The 20953-nt window shown below is 37.8% G+C and overlaps 2 protein-coding genes across 2 annotated transcripts; both read right to left on the bottom strand.

Annotated features, from left to right (window-relative positions):
* Positions 1-850: 850 nt before the first annotated feature.
* Positions 851-13715, bottom strand: chrna1 (cholinergic receptor, nicotinic, alpha 1 (muscle)). The gene is made up of 9 exons (XM_067373219.1): positions 13581-13715; positions 12360-12502; positions 12181-12225; positions 11928-12037; positions 11578-11773; positions 8261-8498; positions 5271-5494; positions 1553-1792; positions 851-1381 (listed from the first exon to the last, which is right to left on the bottom strand). Exons 1-9 carry the CDS (start codon positions 13624-13626, stop codon positions 1253-1255), a joined length of 1371 nt encoding a protein of 456 aa, XP_067229320.1. The 5' UTR covers positions 13627-13715; the 3' UTR covers positions 851-1252.
* A 1182-nt stretch (positions 13716-14897) lies between these two features.
* atp5mc3b (ATP synthase membrane subunit c locus 3b) lies at positions 14898-17995 on the bottom strand. The gene is made up of 5 exons (XM_067373183.1): positions 17935-17995; positions 17636-17723; positions 16931-17008; positions 15503-15693; positions 14898-15185 (listed from the first exon to the last, which is right to left on the bottom strand). Exons 2-5 carry the CDS (start codon positions 17672-17674, stop codon positions 15071-15073), a joined length of 423 nt encoding a protein of 140 aa, XP_067229284.1. The 5' UTR covers positions 17675-17723; positions 17935-17995; the 3' UTR covers positions 14898-15070.
* Between the last annotated feature and the right edge of the window lie 2958 nt (positions 17996-20953).

The following is a 20953-nucleotide window of genomic DNA, read 5'->3' as shown; positions in this document are numbered from 1 at the left end:
ATGTGTGTCATGTATGGGTGCCGTCCACGAAAGAAGCCTCTCAGGCACAAAAAAGCCTGCCTAGAGTTTGCCAGGGCCTATGCTGACAAAGATGAAGACTACTGGGACTCTATACTCTGGAGTGATGAGACCAAGATAAATGTTTTTGGAACTGATGCCTTCAAAACTGTATGGCGTCGCAAAGGTGAGGAATGCAAAGAAAACTGCATGGTGCCTACAGTGAAACATGGTGGTGTCAGTGTCCTTATGTGGGGCTGCAGGAGTGCTGCTGGTGTCGTTTCATTGATGGCATCATGAATTCACAGATGTACTGCTCTTTACTGAAAGAGAAGATGCTACCATCACTCCACGCCCTTGGTCGTCATGCACTTTTCCAACACGACAATGATCCTAAACACACATCTAAGGCCACTGTTGGATTTCTGAAGAAGAACAGGGTGAAAGTGATTCAGTGGCTCCTGATCGAACACCTATAGGGAATTCTGAAGAGACAAGTTGAGCATCACTCTCCATCCAGCATCCAGTCTCTAAAAGAGCTCATTCTTGAAGAATGGAAAAAGATAGATGTTGCAAAACGTCGCCAACTTGTTCATTTCATGCCTAGAAGACTTGGTGCTGTCGTTATAAATCATGGAGGCCAAACAAAGTACTAGATGTAGTAGTTTTTGTTGTAGAGTGTACTCATTTTTGCATCACCCTAATTTGAGTAAAACTGAAAAATGTGTAATCTAAGTTCTATTATTAACCTTACTTTCATGTTATAAGTTAAACAGATGTTATATTAAACTTAGTCTTGTCAACGTTTTGGAAATAGTTTTTTGTTCATTGAGATATTGTTTAAAATGGGGTATACTCATTTATGCTGAGCACTGTACACTCAAAAACAGTTTATTCATTCTTTTCTCTGTTTAAATATCAAGCCATTCAAGTACATTGGTTACCACAGAAAACACAAACCAAGAAAAATACAAACATTGGAAACAAATCTAACATATATAATACACAGAATGAAATATAATGTTCTCATGTTTCTCTGCTTCTGCGCTTAATTCTGTCAAGATACAGTGTACTGACACTCTGAGGGAAGGAGCAACTGTAATAACAGATATACTTTGAATGAAGAGAAACGAGTGGTGTGTGTTTTATTTTCCAGTCGTTGTCCAAGAACACTGTTCCAAGTAGACTCTTTGCTACAACTCGGCAGAGAGTCGAGGCACTCCAGTCCCTGGCTTCAGTTGGGCCTTCAGTCATCTCACAGCATGCTGAGCTCGATCAGGCGTCCGGCAAACACCCCTAAAGTGCCAATAATACACACCGCCATGAACACGCATAGAAGAATGTGATCCAGGACCATAGCGACAAACTTCCATTCCTCTGCGGCCTAGATGAACAGACACAGAGATGAAAGACACAAGTAGTCAGATGAAGGAAGAAGAGGAAAGTACTTCACAACTCCTGTTCAAAGAAAAGTTGTGAAAGCTAGAAGGTCAAATTGAGGAGAAAAAAAGCATGATAGAAAAGTATTACAAAAAATGGAGATAAATGTTCTCACATTGTTGGACTCCTCGTCGCTTTTCATGGTGTCTGCGATGTATTTAACACCCTCGATGGCACTGCGTACATCAGGATTTTTGGTTATGGGAGAGTGGTAAGTGACAGAGGCTGGCATGGGTTTCCCTGAAATGTCAGAGATGTCAAAATCGGCAGGAAAGAGACGCTTTTCCTGTCGTTCCTGGGATGGTCGCTTCATGGTGGAGAAAAACATCAGGTTTGGAATGGTGTCTATGAAGATCTGTAAGGCAGAGCAGAGTTAAAGCCACCATGTATCTTTGATCAGAATATCAACAGGTTTATCAATAGCTCAAAGTAGGCAAAAAATACAAACACCAAAAAATAAAATCGTACTTCACTAGAAGCACCAAACAAGACTGCAAAAATAATGATTCTCAACCATTGTTGAGAACAGGTGGCCCCATCCCAAAACCCATGCTCACTTTACAATTTTGGAGCCATTTGAATTTTGAATGTAACTTCCAAAGAAAAGGTACCTTTCTTAAAGGGTTAAAACGCTCCGAAGCTTAATGAAGCAGTGTTTTGCTTTTGTTTTGTTTTTTGGTGCACCAAAAACATTCTCGTTACTTTATAATATTAATATTGAGCCAATGTACTCACATGAACTGATTTAAATATGTTTTTAGTACATTAATGGATCTTGAGAGAGGAAATGTCATTGCTGGCTATGCAGGCCTCACTGAACCATCGAATTTCAACAAAAATATCTTAATTTGTGTTCTGAAGATGAATGAAGGTCTTTCGGGTGTGGAACGGCATGAGGGTGAGTAATAAACATTATTTTCAAGAACAAACACTTTAACCCTTTAAGCCCGAAGTGTACCGACAACAATGCACCACCCCTGTGAAAAAATTCATTATCAAATTACTGAGCAACCACTGACAAGTATAACACAAAATAGGTATAATTTTATTTTATTTTTATGTGGGTTACTCATTTGGTGCAATTCAATTTGTGCATTCTGTGTACGGTCGTCTGCCGGAAGTCAGTTATTTGAATTTATGAAGTTTTAAATATGGATATTTTTCTTACAAAAACACATCGCTTCCCTTCAGAAGGCCTTTATTAACCCTCTGGAGTCGTATGGATTCATTTTTTTTTTTTTTTATTTGAGTTCCTATTCACAACCATTATAAACCTTGGAGAAGATAGTGATATACACCTAGGATGGCTTGAGGGTGAGTAAATCATGGGATAATTTTTATTTTCGGGTGAACTAACCCTTTAACGACTGCTGAGTAGTCCCTCTAAACTGAAGTGTACCGCCCGCGGGCGCCATCTAGCTACAAAAAAAATTAATTATAAAAACTACTGCCTTGATCAACACAAATAGGTGTAATTTGAAAGCTTAGAGTCTGATCTTTACAATGAATATAGCCAATTTGATTAACACCCAAGTAGTGCTGAGTTATTAGCTGATAAATGGAAAAAAAAAAAATCATAATTTATGAAATACTTTTTTGTACGGAGCCCCTGACATGACATGCAGGAAAAAAATAGTAGGCTAAATCATGCACACGATTTATTAATTCATTCTCTCGATTTACTAAAACATGTGCACAATTTAATTTTTTTTCCTGTAAAAATGGTCTAGTGACACCCCTGATAACACCTTCTGAAGATAATTAGCTATAAACTCTCATGTCAAATTTCTCCGACTTTTCCCCATAGAACACAAAAGGTGTACCTGCGTGAAGTTGGGCCCCCACCCAACGCAAAACGTCTGCAAAATAGTCTCAATCGTTTGTGCTCCGTTTGTGCCGTAAACATTTCCATTTGTGCTGCTTCGGTTTTTTAGGTATTAAAAGAATATTTATAGGTCATTCTCAGGTCACTCAGCCCCCCACATGTTCCAAATTCACCGAAAATAGTCTCAAACGTTTGTGCTTTGTTTGTGCTGGTTTGTGCCGGTAAAAGTTTCGTTTGTGCTGCTTTCGATTTTAAAATATTAGACTTTGAATTATAGGCGATGACGTCACTCAGCTCCAAATTCGCCCAAAATAGTATCTTTTGTTTGTGCTCCGTTTGTGCTGGTAAAAGTTTAGTTTGTGTTGCTTTAGGGTTTTTTTTTTTTTTTTTTTTTTAGATATGCCTGTTAAAATAATATTTATAAAATCTCAGGTCACTCCACATAGGCTATGCTTCAAATTCACCCTAGATAGTATCTTTTGTTTGTGCTTCGTTTGTGCTGGTGAAATTTTCATTTGTGCTGCTTCGGTTTTTAAAATATTAAAAGAATTGGCAATTCATTCTGAGGTCTCTCAGCCCCCCACTTGCTCCAAATTCACCACAAACAGTCGCAATCGTTTGTGCCGATAAAAGTTTAATTTGTGCTGCCTCGCTTTATAAATATTAGACATTGATTGCATTGAAATGAATGACACTGAACAGCTATATAAGACTTTCTTTTTTGTATTTTTTGTTTATGGGTTAAACAAATTAGTTTATGCTTTAAAGTTAGTTTCAAATGTGTGGGTGGCCCCTAAAATACTCATTTTGGCTTTATGTGGTCTAAACCAACATTGAGGAAATTTTAATCTATTTGTATTTATTTTATTCTTAAAAGGCCTAAGTAAAACCTAATGGTGCAACATGTTTCACTCGTTATTACAAGCAGTTTTTTGTTTTGTTTCTTATATAGGCTTAAATTCTTTTTTGTCTTTTATTTTCAAGTAAAATCAAATTAAACGAATGCCTTTGTTTTTTCGATTTGGTTTAGTTAGACAATTAAATAAGTCGTTTTTTCTTGACGTAGGCTAATTAATTGAAGGAATTACACGGACTGATGCAGCTTTTTTGATGCAACAACTTTCCGTTTCTGACACGCGCTTGTCACTGAAAAGGAGGAAAGCAAACAGACTTAATTTGAAATCACATTGCTCCTGCTATTTCTGTTAAATGTCTATGCTTTGGTATAAAGCCTAATAGTCACTATAATATGCTCTTATGCGATTTGCATTTACAGCCGTTCATTGTCATTCATTTCAATGCAATCAATTTCTAATATTTAAAAACCGAAGCAGCACAAACGAAGCACAAACAAACGAGACTATCTAGGGTGAATTTGAAGCATAGCCTATGTGGAGTGACCTGAGATTTTATAAATTTTATTTTAACAGGCATATCTAAAAAAAAAAAAAAAAAAAAAAAAAAAACCCCGAAGCAACACAAACTAAACTTTTACCAGCGCAAACGGAGCACAAACAAAAGAGACTATTTTGGGCGAATTTGGAGCATGTGGGGGGGCTGAGTGACGTCATCGCCTATAATTCAAAATCTAATATTTTAAAATCGAAAGCAGCACAAACGAAACTTTTACCGGCACAAACCAGCACAAACAAAGCACAAACGTTTGAGACTATTTTTGGAGCATGTGGGGGGCTGAGTGACCTGAGAATGACCTATAAAACTTATTTTAATATATTAAAAACCGAAGCAGCACAAATGAAAAATTCACCGGCACAAACCAGCACAAATGTTTGAGACTATTTTCGGTGAATTTGGAACATGTGAGGGGCTGGGTGACCTCAGAATGACCTATAAATATTCTTTTAATACCTAAAAACCAAAGCAACACAAATGGAAATTTTTACGGCACAAACCAGCACAAACGATTGGGACCATTTTGCAGACGTTTTGCGTTGGGTGGGGGGCCAACTTCACGCAGGTCAACAAAGCTGCTCTTTTCCATACGTACCTTGCGGACCCAGGCAGGCATGGTGTGTGTGCTGGGGGAGCGGTGGTGTGTGTTGATGACAATCACAGTGATGATGATAGAAGCAATGACAAAGATCATAGTGAAGAGCATGTATTTGCCGATGAGTGGAACAGCACTGGAGGTGGAGGGGATCAACTCCACAATCACCAGCAGGAACACAGTCAGAGAGAGCAGGACAGAGATGCTCAGGGTCATCTTCTCACCTTCACGCAACACAAGACAGAAACAAGTAAAGTTCAAAACATCCATCAAGCTCTAAGTACCTATCATTAGTAATATATTTATCAAGGACATGTCACGTTTTTTACATTTTCAACTTTCTTTAGTGTGTAATGTCGCTGTTTTAGCATGAAAAAGGTCTGCAAAGCACAAAGTCACTCAGAAGGGAGTTATTCTCTATATCAGTAAGCATTGTTTCTCCCTGAAATGCATTGATCGTAGTTTTGACTTTCCTTCAGGGAACATACACGTCACAATATTCCTCATTTAAATAATTACTGTCCAAGGCATATGCAAACAAAGGGGCAAGCCCTAGTTGAGTTGCGTAGCGTGTGAAAAAAAAGTGATTAAGGTAAGGGCCGTGACATTACTGAAAGGCGCTCAATCACAATACACTGGTCCATGGGTACGTTTCCTTGCCAACTAACATTGCAAGTTCCGTCGTTACTAACATAGTTCAACGATTTGGGGTTTCCCGAAGCCATAGTTCAAACGAACATTCGCAAACTGCATCGCAAACTTGTGTGGTTGGAACAACAGCTCTCGAGCTGTAGTAAGAAGCACAGTTTCTTGTATAACGTAGACTTAACAAATCGTTATATTGAGCAAAATAAGCAAGAAAAATAATCCAACCCCCTCCATTGACTTTGTATTGCGTGAAGCTGCCTCCTTGTCAATTCTTGCTTCTAACAAAAGACAGGGCAATGCCTAAAAGCTGCTGTGTCACAGGATGCACAGCAAACAAGCTAAAAAACCCAGAACTAAGTTTTTATACGCTACCGAACTGTAAAAGCCAGCCTTTAATGAGACAAAAGTGGATACAGGCAATAAGATGTGAGGCATCAGCAGGAAGAATGGGTAAATTGTGGGATCCTGACACTCAGTATGCTTATGTGTGCAGGTTCACATAGTGTCATGATCCCAGCCTATCTTGTGTTAGAACTTTTGTAACATTTCCTGTTTTGGGTCATAAGCTGCGTCCGAAAACTGGAAAATGCTGCCTTACAAAGACACATTTCAAGGTAGTAAGGCATCAAGGCACGTCCGAATCCAGTGTTAGCTTCACTTCCTCTCTCATGAGATACCTTCCTCAGATCGATTTTTGAGGGAAGCATAGATGTATCCTTAGCTGCCTTTGATATCCCACAATCCTGTGCTTTCCATTCTGTGACAGTTGAGCTAGAAAAATAAAGAGGGCGTCCGAAAGTTGCGTTTGCTGCTCAGTTTTTATACAAATGTACGATTTTGATCAACATATTTCCATTTTGATATCATTTCTATCGAGAAATACTACTGTAGTAATTAAATATTTGTTTAGTTCTCACCAAAGCTTGCGCTATATTGCTGTAGATCATTAAACTGTTACACTGCCTCAGAAGTCTGTCCGAAATCAATTTCGTGAGGTACCTTCATGCACAAACGCTGCCGTACAAGTCATTCTCTTATAAGATAGAGAGGCAGCAAGACAGCTACCTATGTTTTCGGACGCAGCCATAGTCTTTTGTAGTTTTTCTTGTTGATTAGTTCCTGATTGTTCCCAGGTTTGTCTTGTTTGCCAATCACCTCTTGTGTATAAATACCCCAGTGTTTCTCATGTTCCTTGTCTAGCGTTGCCATTTTATGGTTGTATCATGTGTGTTTGTTGCAGTTTCATGTTCATGAGCCTGGGTTTACTTGTTCCTTGTCTACAGTTATTTTAGTTGTTCTGTTTCAATAAATTTCTACTGCATTTAGATCCAACGCTTCTTGTCTGCAGCAGCAGCGTTACACATAGGATGGTGAAATAATCCTTTCACAAGGTTAAAAATAATGATTTTTTTTTTTTAGCATATCCTGATATTGATTACGTTCCTCTCCAGTGGGTGTAGTTCTCAGAGTAATATGACATGTTGCACTCTCTCAATTGCCCATATCCACTTATGTGTCCTTAAACGCTTGTTTTTTTTTTTGGGTTGACAGCTTATAAAAACTTAGTGCTGGTTTTTTGTACACCCTGTCACGCAGCTTTTAGACACTGTTCTGTTTTTTCTTAGAAGCAAGAAATGACAAGGAGGCAGCTTTACGCATTACAAAGTCAATGGAGAGGGTGGGATTGCCCCCTCCCCCCACCCTGGTGGGCGTGGCTTTTCAGATTATGACACGTGTCACTTTGTCTCTATGATTGAATCTGAAAATAAAGCAAAATAACTGAGAAAAATGAGAATTAGACCTCTAATGCCATGTCTGTAATTTATAATTCGATTTAAAACGGATTCATTTAAAGAAGTTATAACTCCACCACTTGCGTGACATCATTCATCAGCGTGGCTGACTGACAGGTTTGCGACAGTACGGTTTCGGGAAACAGTCGTGACTAGCTAGTTGATTTTTTCAATGATGCATCGTACTATGGTAGTGAAGCAACGAGTTATGCCGTTGTACGGGAAATGCACCCCAGAGTGTTACTGACAGACTGGGAAAAGAGGTGATGCATTAATGTGAAATATGTGAAAAATAATGTGTTTTGAACATTCAGCTATGAAAACCTATTCTAGTAGACCCCAAAAACAAAATCAAGCCTTTGTAAAAGGGCATAATATGGCCTTTTTAATTCATTGGATTAAAATAAAGGCATTACCCCATGGTTATTTATATATTTAGCAAAAATAATTAAAGTTACCATGATATAATATAACAAAAATACACCATGATATAAGATTTTGGTCATACCGCACACGTACACACACACAAACACACACAGAGTGGGTTACCAGAGTCTGTGGGCAGGTAGAACACAAGCCCAGTGAGGAAGGAGAACAGCATGCAGGGGATGATGACGTTTACGATGAAGTAGAGTGGGAGGCGGAGCAGGAGGAAGTGATAAGTGATGTCGAGGTAGGGCGTATCTGGACAGCAAGCGTAATACACCCAGTGTTTCCAGTTCCTGTAATCCTTCATCACCCACTCCCCGCTCTCCATGAAATTACTGAGGTCTGGTCTGTCGTTGTCCTACACTTACACAAAAAGATGGATTAATAACCTGGTTCATACAATAAACAATGTACAGACATCTTATTAAGTACATGAAGACTGGGTTTTTATAGGCCTTATAGACAGACAGCTTGAGAGTGACTCCTGAAGGACCAGCACCACATCCTCTTGTACCACTGTTTGAAGAATTTATCTTCCAGAATCTGGCAGTAAGTTTTGGAAGATCATTTAGTCCATCTCTGCAAGATGGACATTTCAGGATAAGAGATGGACTAAAAGTGAACTCCCACACCTTACTGCCAGATTCTGGAAGATGAATTCTTCAAACAGTGGTACAAGAGGATGTGGTGCTGGTCCTTCAGGAGTCACTCTCAAGCTGTCTGTCTATAAGGCCTATAAAAACCCAGTCTTCATGTATTTTATAACACTTCAGCTTGTGATTCTTATTAAGAGCAGGTCGCTTTTTAGGATTCTTCACCTAACCTAAGTCTCTGAGATCCTGACACCTCACACTTCTGAAGACTCCAGGTAGGTTTCAGTACTGGGAAATGGTGGCGCTGGAGACTAAAGGGTTCCTGATGGTTTCACACTTAATTCTTCACCTTAATTCTTAATTATTTTGCAGTTAACGTGTCTTTTCTTCTCCAGCTGTTTTTGTATGACCTCGCTCACCCAATGAGCATTTCACTGTCCAATGGTCATGCTTTAACTTTGCAATTTCTAGTATTACATTAGTATTGCGTCCTTCTCATGAGTATTTAATAATTTTTGACTTTTCAGTCTGAGTTAAATCTCTTTTTTGGCTCATTTTATCTGTAAAAGAAAACCTGCCTAATAATTCTGCACACCTGAATATAGGGCATTTTTCATTTCCAGCCTTCATGAACAATTATATATCACTTATAAATGATTAAAAACAATATTAATAGTAGTTATTAAGATTGATGTGGATTGGAATTGGTAAAATGTGCTTGGAAAAAAAATATGATCAGAAAATCAACTTGCCTAATAATTCTGCACACAGTGTATAGGTAAAAAAGTAGAAGAATAACAAAGAGCTGTAAAAAACTGGATTTACAAGTACAAGCCAGTGCGTTTATGATTATGATAATACATTTAAATAATATTATAAGAAATACCAGCTTTGCAGTATCAGTTGTAAAACAACTGGACGTGACTAACACCAGAAGCCTTACACATTTAAGTTCACTTTTAAATAAACTTTTGCTGATAATTTACTCACCCCTATGTCATCCAAGATGTCCATGTCTTTCTTTCTTCAGTCGAAAAGAAATTAAGGTTTTTGATTTAAACATTCTAGGATTTTTCTCCATATCATTCATTTCAATGGGCACCAAACGGTTGAAGGTCCAAATGGCAGCTTCAGTGCAGCTTCAAAGGGCTTTAAACGACACCAGACAATACCAGACGATGAATAAGGGTCTTATCTAGCGAAACGATCGGTTATTTTTTAAAAAAATTAAAAAGTTTAAGTTTTATAAGCACAAATGCTGGCTTTGCTCTTTTCTCCGATGCGCGTTCGTGACGTCACGTAATACGCAATTACGTTAAAAAGGTCACGGTTGACGTAGGCGTAGCAACCACAGTTTCATTAGCTCAGGATCTCTGAAAAGTCACAAATTTCTGTCCTGACAAAAATTCTTTTAGGCTTTCTAATATTAAAACACCCAGGATACGCACACCTTTCAAGCGTGAGTTTAAAATATTCTAACTGACCGCCAGAGTGAGTTTTTTTTTAAGGCGACCCTTATTTTAGAACGTTTGCCCTTGTTTCCATGGCGACGCGTGCGTGTCACGAGCGCTGAACTGTATGAGAGATGGATCGGACGGATCACTATTATTTTGTTTTTCCTTTTTTATTTAAAATATTCGCAAACTTGCTTACATGTCTTCAATTATATGATTTTCCGATTCTCAAATATGTGTGAGTGAGTGTGTTTTGTTTTTTAAAAACCTTTATAAATTATCTTTATCTTGATCTATAATGCGAGATAGGCGCCGCCAACTTAGTTTGCAGTTCACAGAGTTCTGTCAGTCTGATTTACAGCAGGTGAATACATCAGTTTCTCCTGAAATGTATGCAAGTAAGTGGCTGGTGAACTGAAAGAATAAGAGAGTAAACTGTATAGTAACTTAGACCCATTATCTGTGTCTGATATGAATAAATGTCGGCAAATTATATTTGAATTCACTGTTTATTGATGATTCCACTGACGCCTGACATCAGTGTGTGTTTTATAAACTCCAAATGTATTGTTTAATGGTGCTTATGCGTATTTAAATGTCTGATACCTTAAAAGAAACATTATGTGGCTGAAAACACTGCATAGCTGTGATTGATGACAAGAGAGCGCGCGTCCGTCTCGCAGCCAGAGCGCGAAAGCACAGTTTGAATCTAGCAGTTATGTGACGTCGCTGAACATTCTGAATCCCATATGTGGAACCGTACGCCCAGGGGCACTGAAATAAACATCCCATATGTGGGAACGTACCGCTCAAAGGATTAAACAATAAACTGACACAAAGACATTTTAATATGTGTATACGATCCTTTTCCCGCACATTAATGTAAACACTGACTCGATACTTCCACCTACGTCAACCGTGACCTTTTCAACGTAATTGCGTATTACGTGACGTCACGAACGCGCATCGGAGAAAAGAGCAAGGCCAGCGTTGTGCTTATAAAACTTAAACTTTTTTATTATTTTTTTAAATGACCAATCGTTTCGCTAGATAAGACCCTATTCATCGTCTGGTGTCGTTTAAAGCCCTTTGAAGCTGCAGTGAAGCTGCCATTTGGACCTTCAACTGTTTGGTGCCCATTGAAATGAATGATATGGAGAAAAATCCTACAACGTTTACATCAAAAACCTTAATTTCTTTTCGACTGAAGAAAGAAAGACATGGGCATCTTGGATGACATGGGGGTGAGTAAATTATCAGCAAAAGTTTATTTAAAAGTGGACTAATCCTTTAAGTTACAAATGGCTGTACCTGTTCTCGCATTAAAATAAGATGGATACTACATCCTGATGGTCATGATTGGTGATCATGTGTGTGCTGTTATAGTTACTGGGTTGATGATGACAAGGTTGCCATCATAGGTCCACGTTCCGAGTTTCATGCTGCAGTTCTGCAGGTCGAAGGGGAAGTGAAGGACCACAATCTCACAGTAGCTCTTAAAGATTGCTGGGGGAGTCCATGTTATCATACCCGTGTGCTCCAACAAGACCTTTGTCTCATGGACGATGGCAAAGTCTCCATCAGCACTGCACATGCACAAATAAAGAAATATATCAGATCAGGTGTATGCACATTTCAATGCATTTATTTGACCTGATAGACTCACACTAACACACTACAGGTGCCACTCGGATAAATACAGGGAATGAGTGAAAGCCAACTGGACAAAGTGACTCATACTTGTTATAAAGCACTAAATCAGGTTTCCAGATGTCGGTGGAGGGAATTCTGATCTTCCTGATGCCACCATAGTCATCAGGATTCCACTGCAGATTCACATCCTTCCATTGCTGAACAAAAGGAGAAAAAGATTGAAATGTGTGTACTGACTCCTGTATTGTCTCTCAATTTTTCAAAGTAAACATCTTGATATCTACTAATATCTACTTTGATAGCAGCACACAAGAACTGAAACAGCAGCTCAAACCCACACCTGCTTTAGCCGTACATTACTGCTGACAATCTGATTAACTTCATCCTGAAAAGAAGAAAAGGTAGATAATGGAGGGTAAGAGAAAAGACAAAGTTTATGGTTTTGCAAAGTAAACTTTTTTATCATACTAATAAAGAAATAAAATTAAAGAAATAAAAATGAACATAAATATAATTTACCACGCTGATAAGCTGAATGAGTTGTAGTCCCACAGTAACCACTACTGGATCTTTAAAATGGCTGACAGGACGAACAACTTTGTTATATCCGGTAAACAGAGTCTTTACTAATCTTGCCTCATCTTCTGAGCACAGTGCTGGTCCTGCAACACAAGCACACACACTACTTTGATGCTCTGCGAGAATAAGTCATCACCCTCCTCTTCTTACTCACACACAAACACACACTTCCATCCTAAACAACACACAGGATTAAAGTTGATGGAGTCAAGCAACTGCACATGACACACACACACACACTCAAGGACACACAAACTGATGTCTGAGTAATGTGACTATTCTTTCATAAACAGAACGGAAGTAATGCAGAAATTCTGCAGGTAAATAATCAATTTATTCAAATAACTGGGTTTCATTGGTTTGTTAAAAGTATTATATTTTGCTTCTTATACATCTTAGACATTTTTGGGGGGAATAATAAAGTAAATAATTTTCAATGTTTTTTTTTTGTTTTTTTGCAATGTTTTTTTTTTATTTTATTGTTTTCCATTGTTTTACAAAAAAGAATATTAGAAGTGGACTGACACATGCAAACGAATGAGCATTTTTGGTCCACATGTACAGTATTTTACATACAAACATCAAACAAGGATTAGTTTAGGCCACAGAATCATTTCGATGAGCAGAGCCTTGACTTCAGCCTCAGCTAAGAGAGATTAGGCATAAAAGAAACAGAAAATGTATAGAGAGATAGACGAGATGCTCATATTTATAAGCAAACAGCACAAAATTGACCGCTGACACACTGATCTCATATAATCCACAAACCACTTGAATGACGCCGGCAGGCCGCGCACTTGCACCTGTCAATCAAACAGGACGCATAGTATGCATACCATACACAGAAGCATAGAAAACATTTAAAAGTGTTTCAAAACTAAAACATTTGAAAATAACAACGTATCGCCATGTAAATTAACCTGTATCGGTGTCCAACAAAAGCTTGGGTGGAAAAGCACGATTATTCGCTTTCTGTACTTGTCACAGAGCTTAAATTTCTAGGAAAGTACACTGTTCTTCTCCATAATAACATAGATAGCTATTAAATTAAAGCCGTTATTAATGTATTATAACTTATGGCCAATGAAAATACTTTGTTGTCTATTTAACAGGGCAGTTTCCCCTTATAAGATTCTAATAGGAAACAAAGTGGTTACTCACCTAACAGAAAAGGCAAAAACTGCAAAATCAGTATAAAGTTATTCATCTCCTGGTTATGTGTGAGAAGTCCGTGTAGTCTGAGCGATCAAATGATCTATAAGAGCACAGCTACAGTTGTCTGTGCGTCCTGACGAGCTGGAACAGTGTGTGTGTGAGCGAGTTGCACTATTAAATACGCATGTGGCGCGAGCTGGCAGCTGTCAGAGTCAGCGCGAGACAAACATTGCTGCACGTGCGTGCTTGGTTTAAACTTAAAGCGCATGCTTTTATGGATGCAGTTGCACAGAACTATTTAATGTCTTAAATGCGAACATTTCAGATCATGTAAACCTATAGGTTATCACCGCAATAATAAAAAACGGTCTAAAATACGTGCCCTGTCGCCCCCTTGCAGTTGCAACAAATTATCAATTATTGTAGAATATGTGAAGCAACATTTACTGAAGCTTTTGTAGATTTTATGTGCATTTAATTCTTTATATTCAGAAACCTAATTGTCGCACAATAATTTTTCTATATGGATACAAGTACATTTATATCCTACAAGAGATTAAAAAAAAAGTTTAAGTATGATCATTTAGATTTCTGGTAAACCAATATGCAGTGTTGGGGAAAGTTACTTTTAAAATTAATGCATTACAATATTGCATCACTCCCTAAAAAAAGTAACTAATTGCATTAGTTACTGTTTATGAAAAGTAATGCATTACATTACTTTAGCGTTCCTTTTTCTCACCTGGGCTGGGCTTGCATGTTTTTTTAATAAAAAAATCTATTTACACCTGTACAGTAGACCTTTCAAACCTTTCAGCTGTGCTGCCATTAGGATACAGGAGAATAAAGTTCAGTACTCTTATTTCTAAATATAAATTCATTTTTGCTTGGTATGGTTGAATTGGTTAATTGACAGTCAGCAAATACATTTGTTAATAAAGTGAAATTAAAAAAATACAAAGTATATGCGTGTAATTTAATATATTTAATTACATGTTTAAGTCGAATTCTGAGATTGCATTTCACTGTTTTCATTCATTCTGAGAAATACTGAATGTTTTTGTGCAAGTTGAGATGAGTAAATGCATGTAACATTTAGTGTAGAACACAACACTGGTAATAAGCAGGATCTGAGCCATTACGAGCACATGGTCTGTCAAATTATTATGGCACCATAAATGGTTGACTTTTATATGAACTATAGAAAAACAAAAGTAGCCCTTCAAAACACTCACCAAATTGCCTGAATTTTTCAAAGGACAAGCATCTTCATTTACACCAGATTCCAACACAAAAACAACCCACATTTTAAATAGTGAAATACATGTATTTATTCTGTATTTGGATACATTTTTACAATACATGTTTTACCTTATCAGCCTTCAACAAAACTTGGAAAATGTACAATTTTAATGACACCAACACAGAACTCTTTTGGTAGCCAGTGTAAAACACTGTGTCGTCACAGCTGTGGGAAGAGGTGGACAGAGCAGTATTTACATGGCAAACAGGATGAGGAAAGCCACCATCAAACAGAAGAGACCCATAGCCTCGGACAGGGCAAATCCCAAGATAGCATATGAGAACAACTGCTGCTTCAGAGATGGGTTCCTGCAGAAGAGAAGGAGAGGTCAGGGGTCACGTCACCAGATCTCTGTAATGAAGTTGGCTTTACATCATGGACAAAAGATATTGGCTACAAACAATGTGATGCATAACTTAGGTCAGGATGAGTTTGCTCAAGTTAAACTAGATAAACTCAGTATTTTACACAATAATATAATCTTTAGTTTATCTTTATAAATAACTAAAAATGTAATTATAAAATGTATAAACATGAAAAATTGAGTTCTGTTTCAAATAGAGCAGCTGATGGCAAAAAGGAGATGACCATTTAGGGGTCATTTTAGTGGTTTGTGATGGTCTACCTGGCATATCCAATGATGAGACTGCCGAACACTGTTCCGATTCCAGCTCCTGAACCTGCCACTCCCACAGTGGCGGCACCAGCACCAATGAACTTGGCGGCTGTGTCGATGTCACGGCTTACGGCGCTTGTCTGAAAACCCCGCACTGCAACCTGGGAAACGGCAGTCTGTGGCAGGAAGGCAGGGCTGGCCTTTAAAAAAAAAGAGGACACAATCAAAGTGAATAAACTGCAACTACCATCAACAGACAGAAAATTAATTAGCCTTGTAGATCGATTAAAACGACACTATGCAACAAGTTTATAATGCAAAGAAGTGCATATAATGAAGAAATTTTAAAGGGATAGTTCACCCAAAAATGAGAATTATCCCATGATTTACTCACCCTCAAGCCATCCTGTGTGTATATGACTATCTTCTTTCAGACAAACACAATCAGATATATTTAAAAAATATCCCTAGTCCTTCAAGGTTTATAATGGTTGTGAATGGGAAGACGCATTTTGAAGTGTAAAATAATGCATCCAAAAAAGTAATCCATACAACTCCAATGGGTTAATAAAAGGCCTTCTGATGCAAAGCCTTTGTGTAAATATAATATCCATATTTATAACTTCATAAATTCAAATAACTAGCTTCCAGTGGATGACCGTATGCAGAATGCGCATGTCGATTTGCGCACAACGTAAAGACGAACGCGGAGGATAGAGCAAAACAAATCACCGGTCACGGATTATAAGTCTAAAACAATTTTTAATGAGAAATGTCGGAAGATTTCGATATAAGAGAAGAGGAGCTTGAGTTTGTTGCACAGCCCTATTTGTTTGATCCACGAGATAACAATCCTCCAAATCCTGCATCATACGGATTACTTATTCGGCACAAATCGACTTGCGCATTCGTCATTATGTTGTGCGCCAGATCAAAGAATACTCTTCCGCTGCAAATCGACATGCTCTTCCGCCCACCGGAAGCTAGTTATTTGAATTTATGAAGTTTTAAATATGGATATTTTTCTTACAAAAGAGCATCGCTTCCCAACAGAAGGCCTTTACTTATCCACTGTAGTCGTATGGATTACTTTTTTTTTTTTTGGCAGCAAAATACAGCCCCCATTCACAACCATTATAAAGCTTGGAGAACTACGGATATTTTTTTAAATATATCTGAAAGAAGATAGTCATGTACGCCTAGAATGGCTCGAGGGCGAGTAAATCATGGGATAATTCTCATTTTTGGGTAAACTATCCCTTCAATTTGAAATATAAAAATATTTGCATAGGAAAAAAAGTCTTTACAGCACAGCTTTACAGAAAATGCATGCTGAAATCTTGCTTGTTGCAAATGAACTACTGACAGGACATTTAAAGGTCTATTTACAACAGCAAGTAAGTGTGTAAAACATCTGCAAATAAATAAACCACTCACCTCTGCAGAGCTGACATCTGGCCTGGAGAGCACAGAGGCAGAGAGTGGTCTGTACAGCGCCCTTGAGCCAGAGCGGACCTGAGACAGATCAAAAATGCCATTAACTCCCAAGATTACACTCAATAGGAGTGCTGTACTTCAGACTGACACAAGGCCCAACTGTTGCTAAAGCATTTGAATGAAGTGGGAAGTACTATGTTAAGAAATATACATTATATGCGTATAAGTACCATTAGAAATTATGCATGACATTTGGGATGCGACTGGTTAAAGTCAATTGGACATCTATATTTAAACGAATAAAAGGTTTGTGGCAACTTAGGAAAGCAACAAACCATTACAGCCTCGATTAAATGAATCATCACTACCATTTCGACACTTTAGCTCTAATATAATACATTTAATAGAGTTTCACATTTCAGCCTTCCATGAAACATTATGGTTTGTTGTCAGATTGTTATAATGACCTTGACTTCGCTGGAATCCCAGTTCAGATGATAGCATTAGCAACACAACATGTATCAGCAGCCCATTGACATATTAACCATTATGACATACAGACACACTCATTTTGCAGCAGCAGTTTTTGATTTACATGCATATACACGCTTGTAAAATGGAGTAAAATGGAGTTAAGTGCAGCAGGCCTCTTGCAGACCATATCCACTGTATTGCAGCTACAAAAAACACAACATAAAAACTCACCAGTGCGGGTGTGGACACGAACTTCGCACAGGCGTACATGTTTGATTGAGCTCGCTGACTGTGGTGAGGAATAAACCCGCGTCTGTCTCTATGGGAAAAGACGACAGTTTAAGGTCAATACAATATCAGCGCTTTCAAAGAGCTACCTGGCACTAAATAGCTCCTTTTACAAGAGCGGTATAATCAGTAGAACATGAAATAGATCAAATCATCTGCAAAAATACATCTAAAGCGTAATGATGGTATACGATTGTGACAATTTAGCTTCGCCGGTTCCCGTTTAGCTCCCCTTCACTTACCCGGCTGCAGAGGTCGAACCGCTGAGGAGCTACTGCGCATGCCCGACCCTCTATTTAATGAAGCGCCCGGATGTACGAGTGACGTGTTTGAAGGTCATTCACTGGTGCTTTATTTAAAACTGCACTGAGGGCAAAGAAAACATCTTGTTTACTGCTTTTTTACACTTCTAGCACAGTATGTCTGAGAGAAATGACTGAACAAGCAGATTCTTTTTACTGGACGAGTGTAATAAAAAAAGGTGAATGTACACTGATATAGTACACAGACTACTTTTGTAAATAAACAATTAATATCCTTAAAGTCCCCCTGAAATTAAAATTTAAGTTTTTTAGCTTTTAGTATGAATATGTTAGCCTTAAAGGATTAGTTCACTTTCAAATAAAAGTTTCCTGATAATTTACTCACCCTCATGTCATCCAAGATGTTCATGTCTTTCTTTCTTCAGTGAAAAGAAATTAAGGTTTTTGATGAAAACATTCCAGGATTTTTCTCCTTATAGTAGACTTCAATGGACACCAAACAGTTGAAGGTCAGAATTGCAGTTTCAGAAGGGCTTCAAAGGGCTTTAAACGAAACCAGACGAGGAATAAGGGTCATATCTAGCGAAACGATCGGCCATTTAAAAAAAAATACAACTGTATGCTTTATATAAATAAATGATTGCCTTCTAAGTGCTTCCGCCAAAACCGCACTTTCATATTCTTCAGAAATCTTACGCTGTATGTTCTACGCAGGGGAGGAGCCAGACATTGTAAACATCCGGGGCTTAGCCCAAATTTATATTTGTCCAATGACATTTTAATTCTGTTAACAGCTTTACTGACGTGAAAGGAGCTTTTGCTGTAGTATTGTTGTTTCAGAAAATGTACATTATTTGGGATTGTAATTTGTAAAAGTTTGTTGGGTGTATCTCTTCTAGGGGGGTCCTGGGCCTCCTGGGAGAAAATTTTGTACATTTTAAGGTTAAATGCATCAATCTGGTGCACTTTGAGAGCTCAAAACTTAAGAGCTTAAGCCAATACAGTGTGCAAATTGACCAAAGAAACAACATTGACTTGTACCTGTACATGAAAGAGGGTTCAAACATCTTTTTAGTTGTGATATAAAGTCTCAGTCTACATTGTGTTTTAGGATGCCAAACAATTATTAATAAAATAATAATATAATAATATTTTGATATTATATAATTATTCATGACAGTAATTTCCATATATTGTAACAAATGCACTCTAAAATAAATTTTTTTTTTAGTTATTTACACAACAATATAGGGAAATTACAACACTTTTGTACTTTTTAAAAGATAACTCCTTGAGCTTTATTTTGATCACCAGGGCCCGGTTTTTCAAAAGGTTTAATCCGGATAAAATTGATACGGATTTAGTAATCCTTTTTTTGCGATCCGTGATCATGTAATCCAGCTTACTTTTGGAGCCAGTTTTTTAAAGCAACATTGGATTGGATCAATCTGATCCGGATAGGAACTTTTCAGGATCACTAAATCTGGATGTCCAGTGCTCTACGGAGGCCCTAAAGGGACATGTTGATAGAAAGAATATGGGTTTTGAATTAAATATATTTTTGTTGGATATTTACAGCTGTTTAGGGATTGTTTTATGGCACCAAATTTTCTTTTTACTTTAGAGTAGGTTACCGAAAGGCTAAATATGTACACTAATGTCTGCATTTAATTTATTACTTTAACAGTTAAACTAATCAAGAGCAAGATAAAAATGTGTATGTATATTACATGATAAAAATGTTGTATTTTTTGACTAGTTTTAAAGTTTTACTACATTTTCCTCCTGGAATCCACCTTGAAATCCTACCCCCTGTTGGGATCAGGATAATCCTGTTTTTTTGGATCAAAGTGATCCAAATCCTACAAAAAAGTTCTGAAAAACCCAAACTAAAGGTTTGATCCGGATCAAAACCAAGATTGGATTACGTGATCTAATCCGATTATGTAATCTGTTTTTTCTTCTGAAAAACACATTTTCAAGATTTTATCCAATCCGTTATCCAAAATCCTAGTGGATTACTTTTGAAAAACCGGGCCCAGATCACCAGCTGATCGCGTGAGTAAATGTGCACACTTATATTTTAAACACGCACAGCACAGACTGTGTATATATATATATATATATATATATATATATATATATATATATATATATATATATAGGGTACTTAATCACTGTCTATTGCTGTTTTATAAAGGCACAAAGCCATATCACGGTTTTGATTTTAGTTCGTTGGTAAAATAAAATTTTTCGGTTTATGATGAAATGGTGGCGGCGGCACAGGGTCATTGGGAAACACTGAATGAATGTTTAGCTGACAAATGTGCTAAAGTTGTCATATTAGTTGTTATATCATAACAAAAACCCTTCAACCAGACGGAACGAGAGTCTCGAGGCCTGCTGCTGCGCTGAGTGAGTGACAGGAGGCGACAGTGTTCAGCTGCAGTGTGCATGAACGCAATGTCGGAGAGAAGAGAGAGAAAGCGCTGACGGTGTATCGGATACCTATGATGTAGAAAGCAATATTGAACTGTTTAACATATTTTAATATAGATACGTTTAGAAAAATTAGCTTTTGAGAGCACTGAAGAAACCTCAAACCTGAAAGATTTGGGGCTTTTGGGAAAACATTTGGGGCTCCAGCCCCCTTAGCCCACCCCTAGCGCCGCCCCTGGTCCTTCGCCTTCCCTATTTAACTTACGGAACGAATGCAGCGCAGTTCAGTAAATTATCAGGAAAAATTTATTTGAAAGTGAACTAATCCTTTAATGTTATGAATAAGCTGGTGTGTTCCAATACAATGACAAAATTCACGTTTAGGAGATACAAGCATTCAAATCTTACAGTCTCTCACTTCCGCTAAAATGGATCACAGATTTTCATGACATCACATCGCACTTCAGTTTCTCATCCAATCTTCTGTCCAATCAAATGCTCTCTAGAATGTGAAGTCCCGCCCCCTCCTACACTCTTACAGACGCTGAAGCCTCTGCTG

This window comes from Chanodichthys erythropterus, chromosome 21, assembly GCF_024489055.1.
Source record: "Chanodichthys erythropterus isolate Z2021 chromosome 21, ASM2448905v1, whole genome shotgun sequence".
NCBI lineage: Eukaryota > Metazoa > Chordata > Actinopteri > Cypriniformes > Xenocyprididae > Chanodichthys > Chanodichthys erythropterus.
Note: the sequence above shows the minus strand (reverse complement) of the source record. Positions and strands in the feature narration are given on the sequence as shown.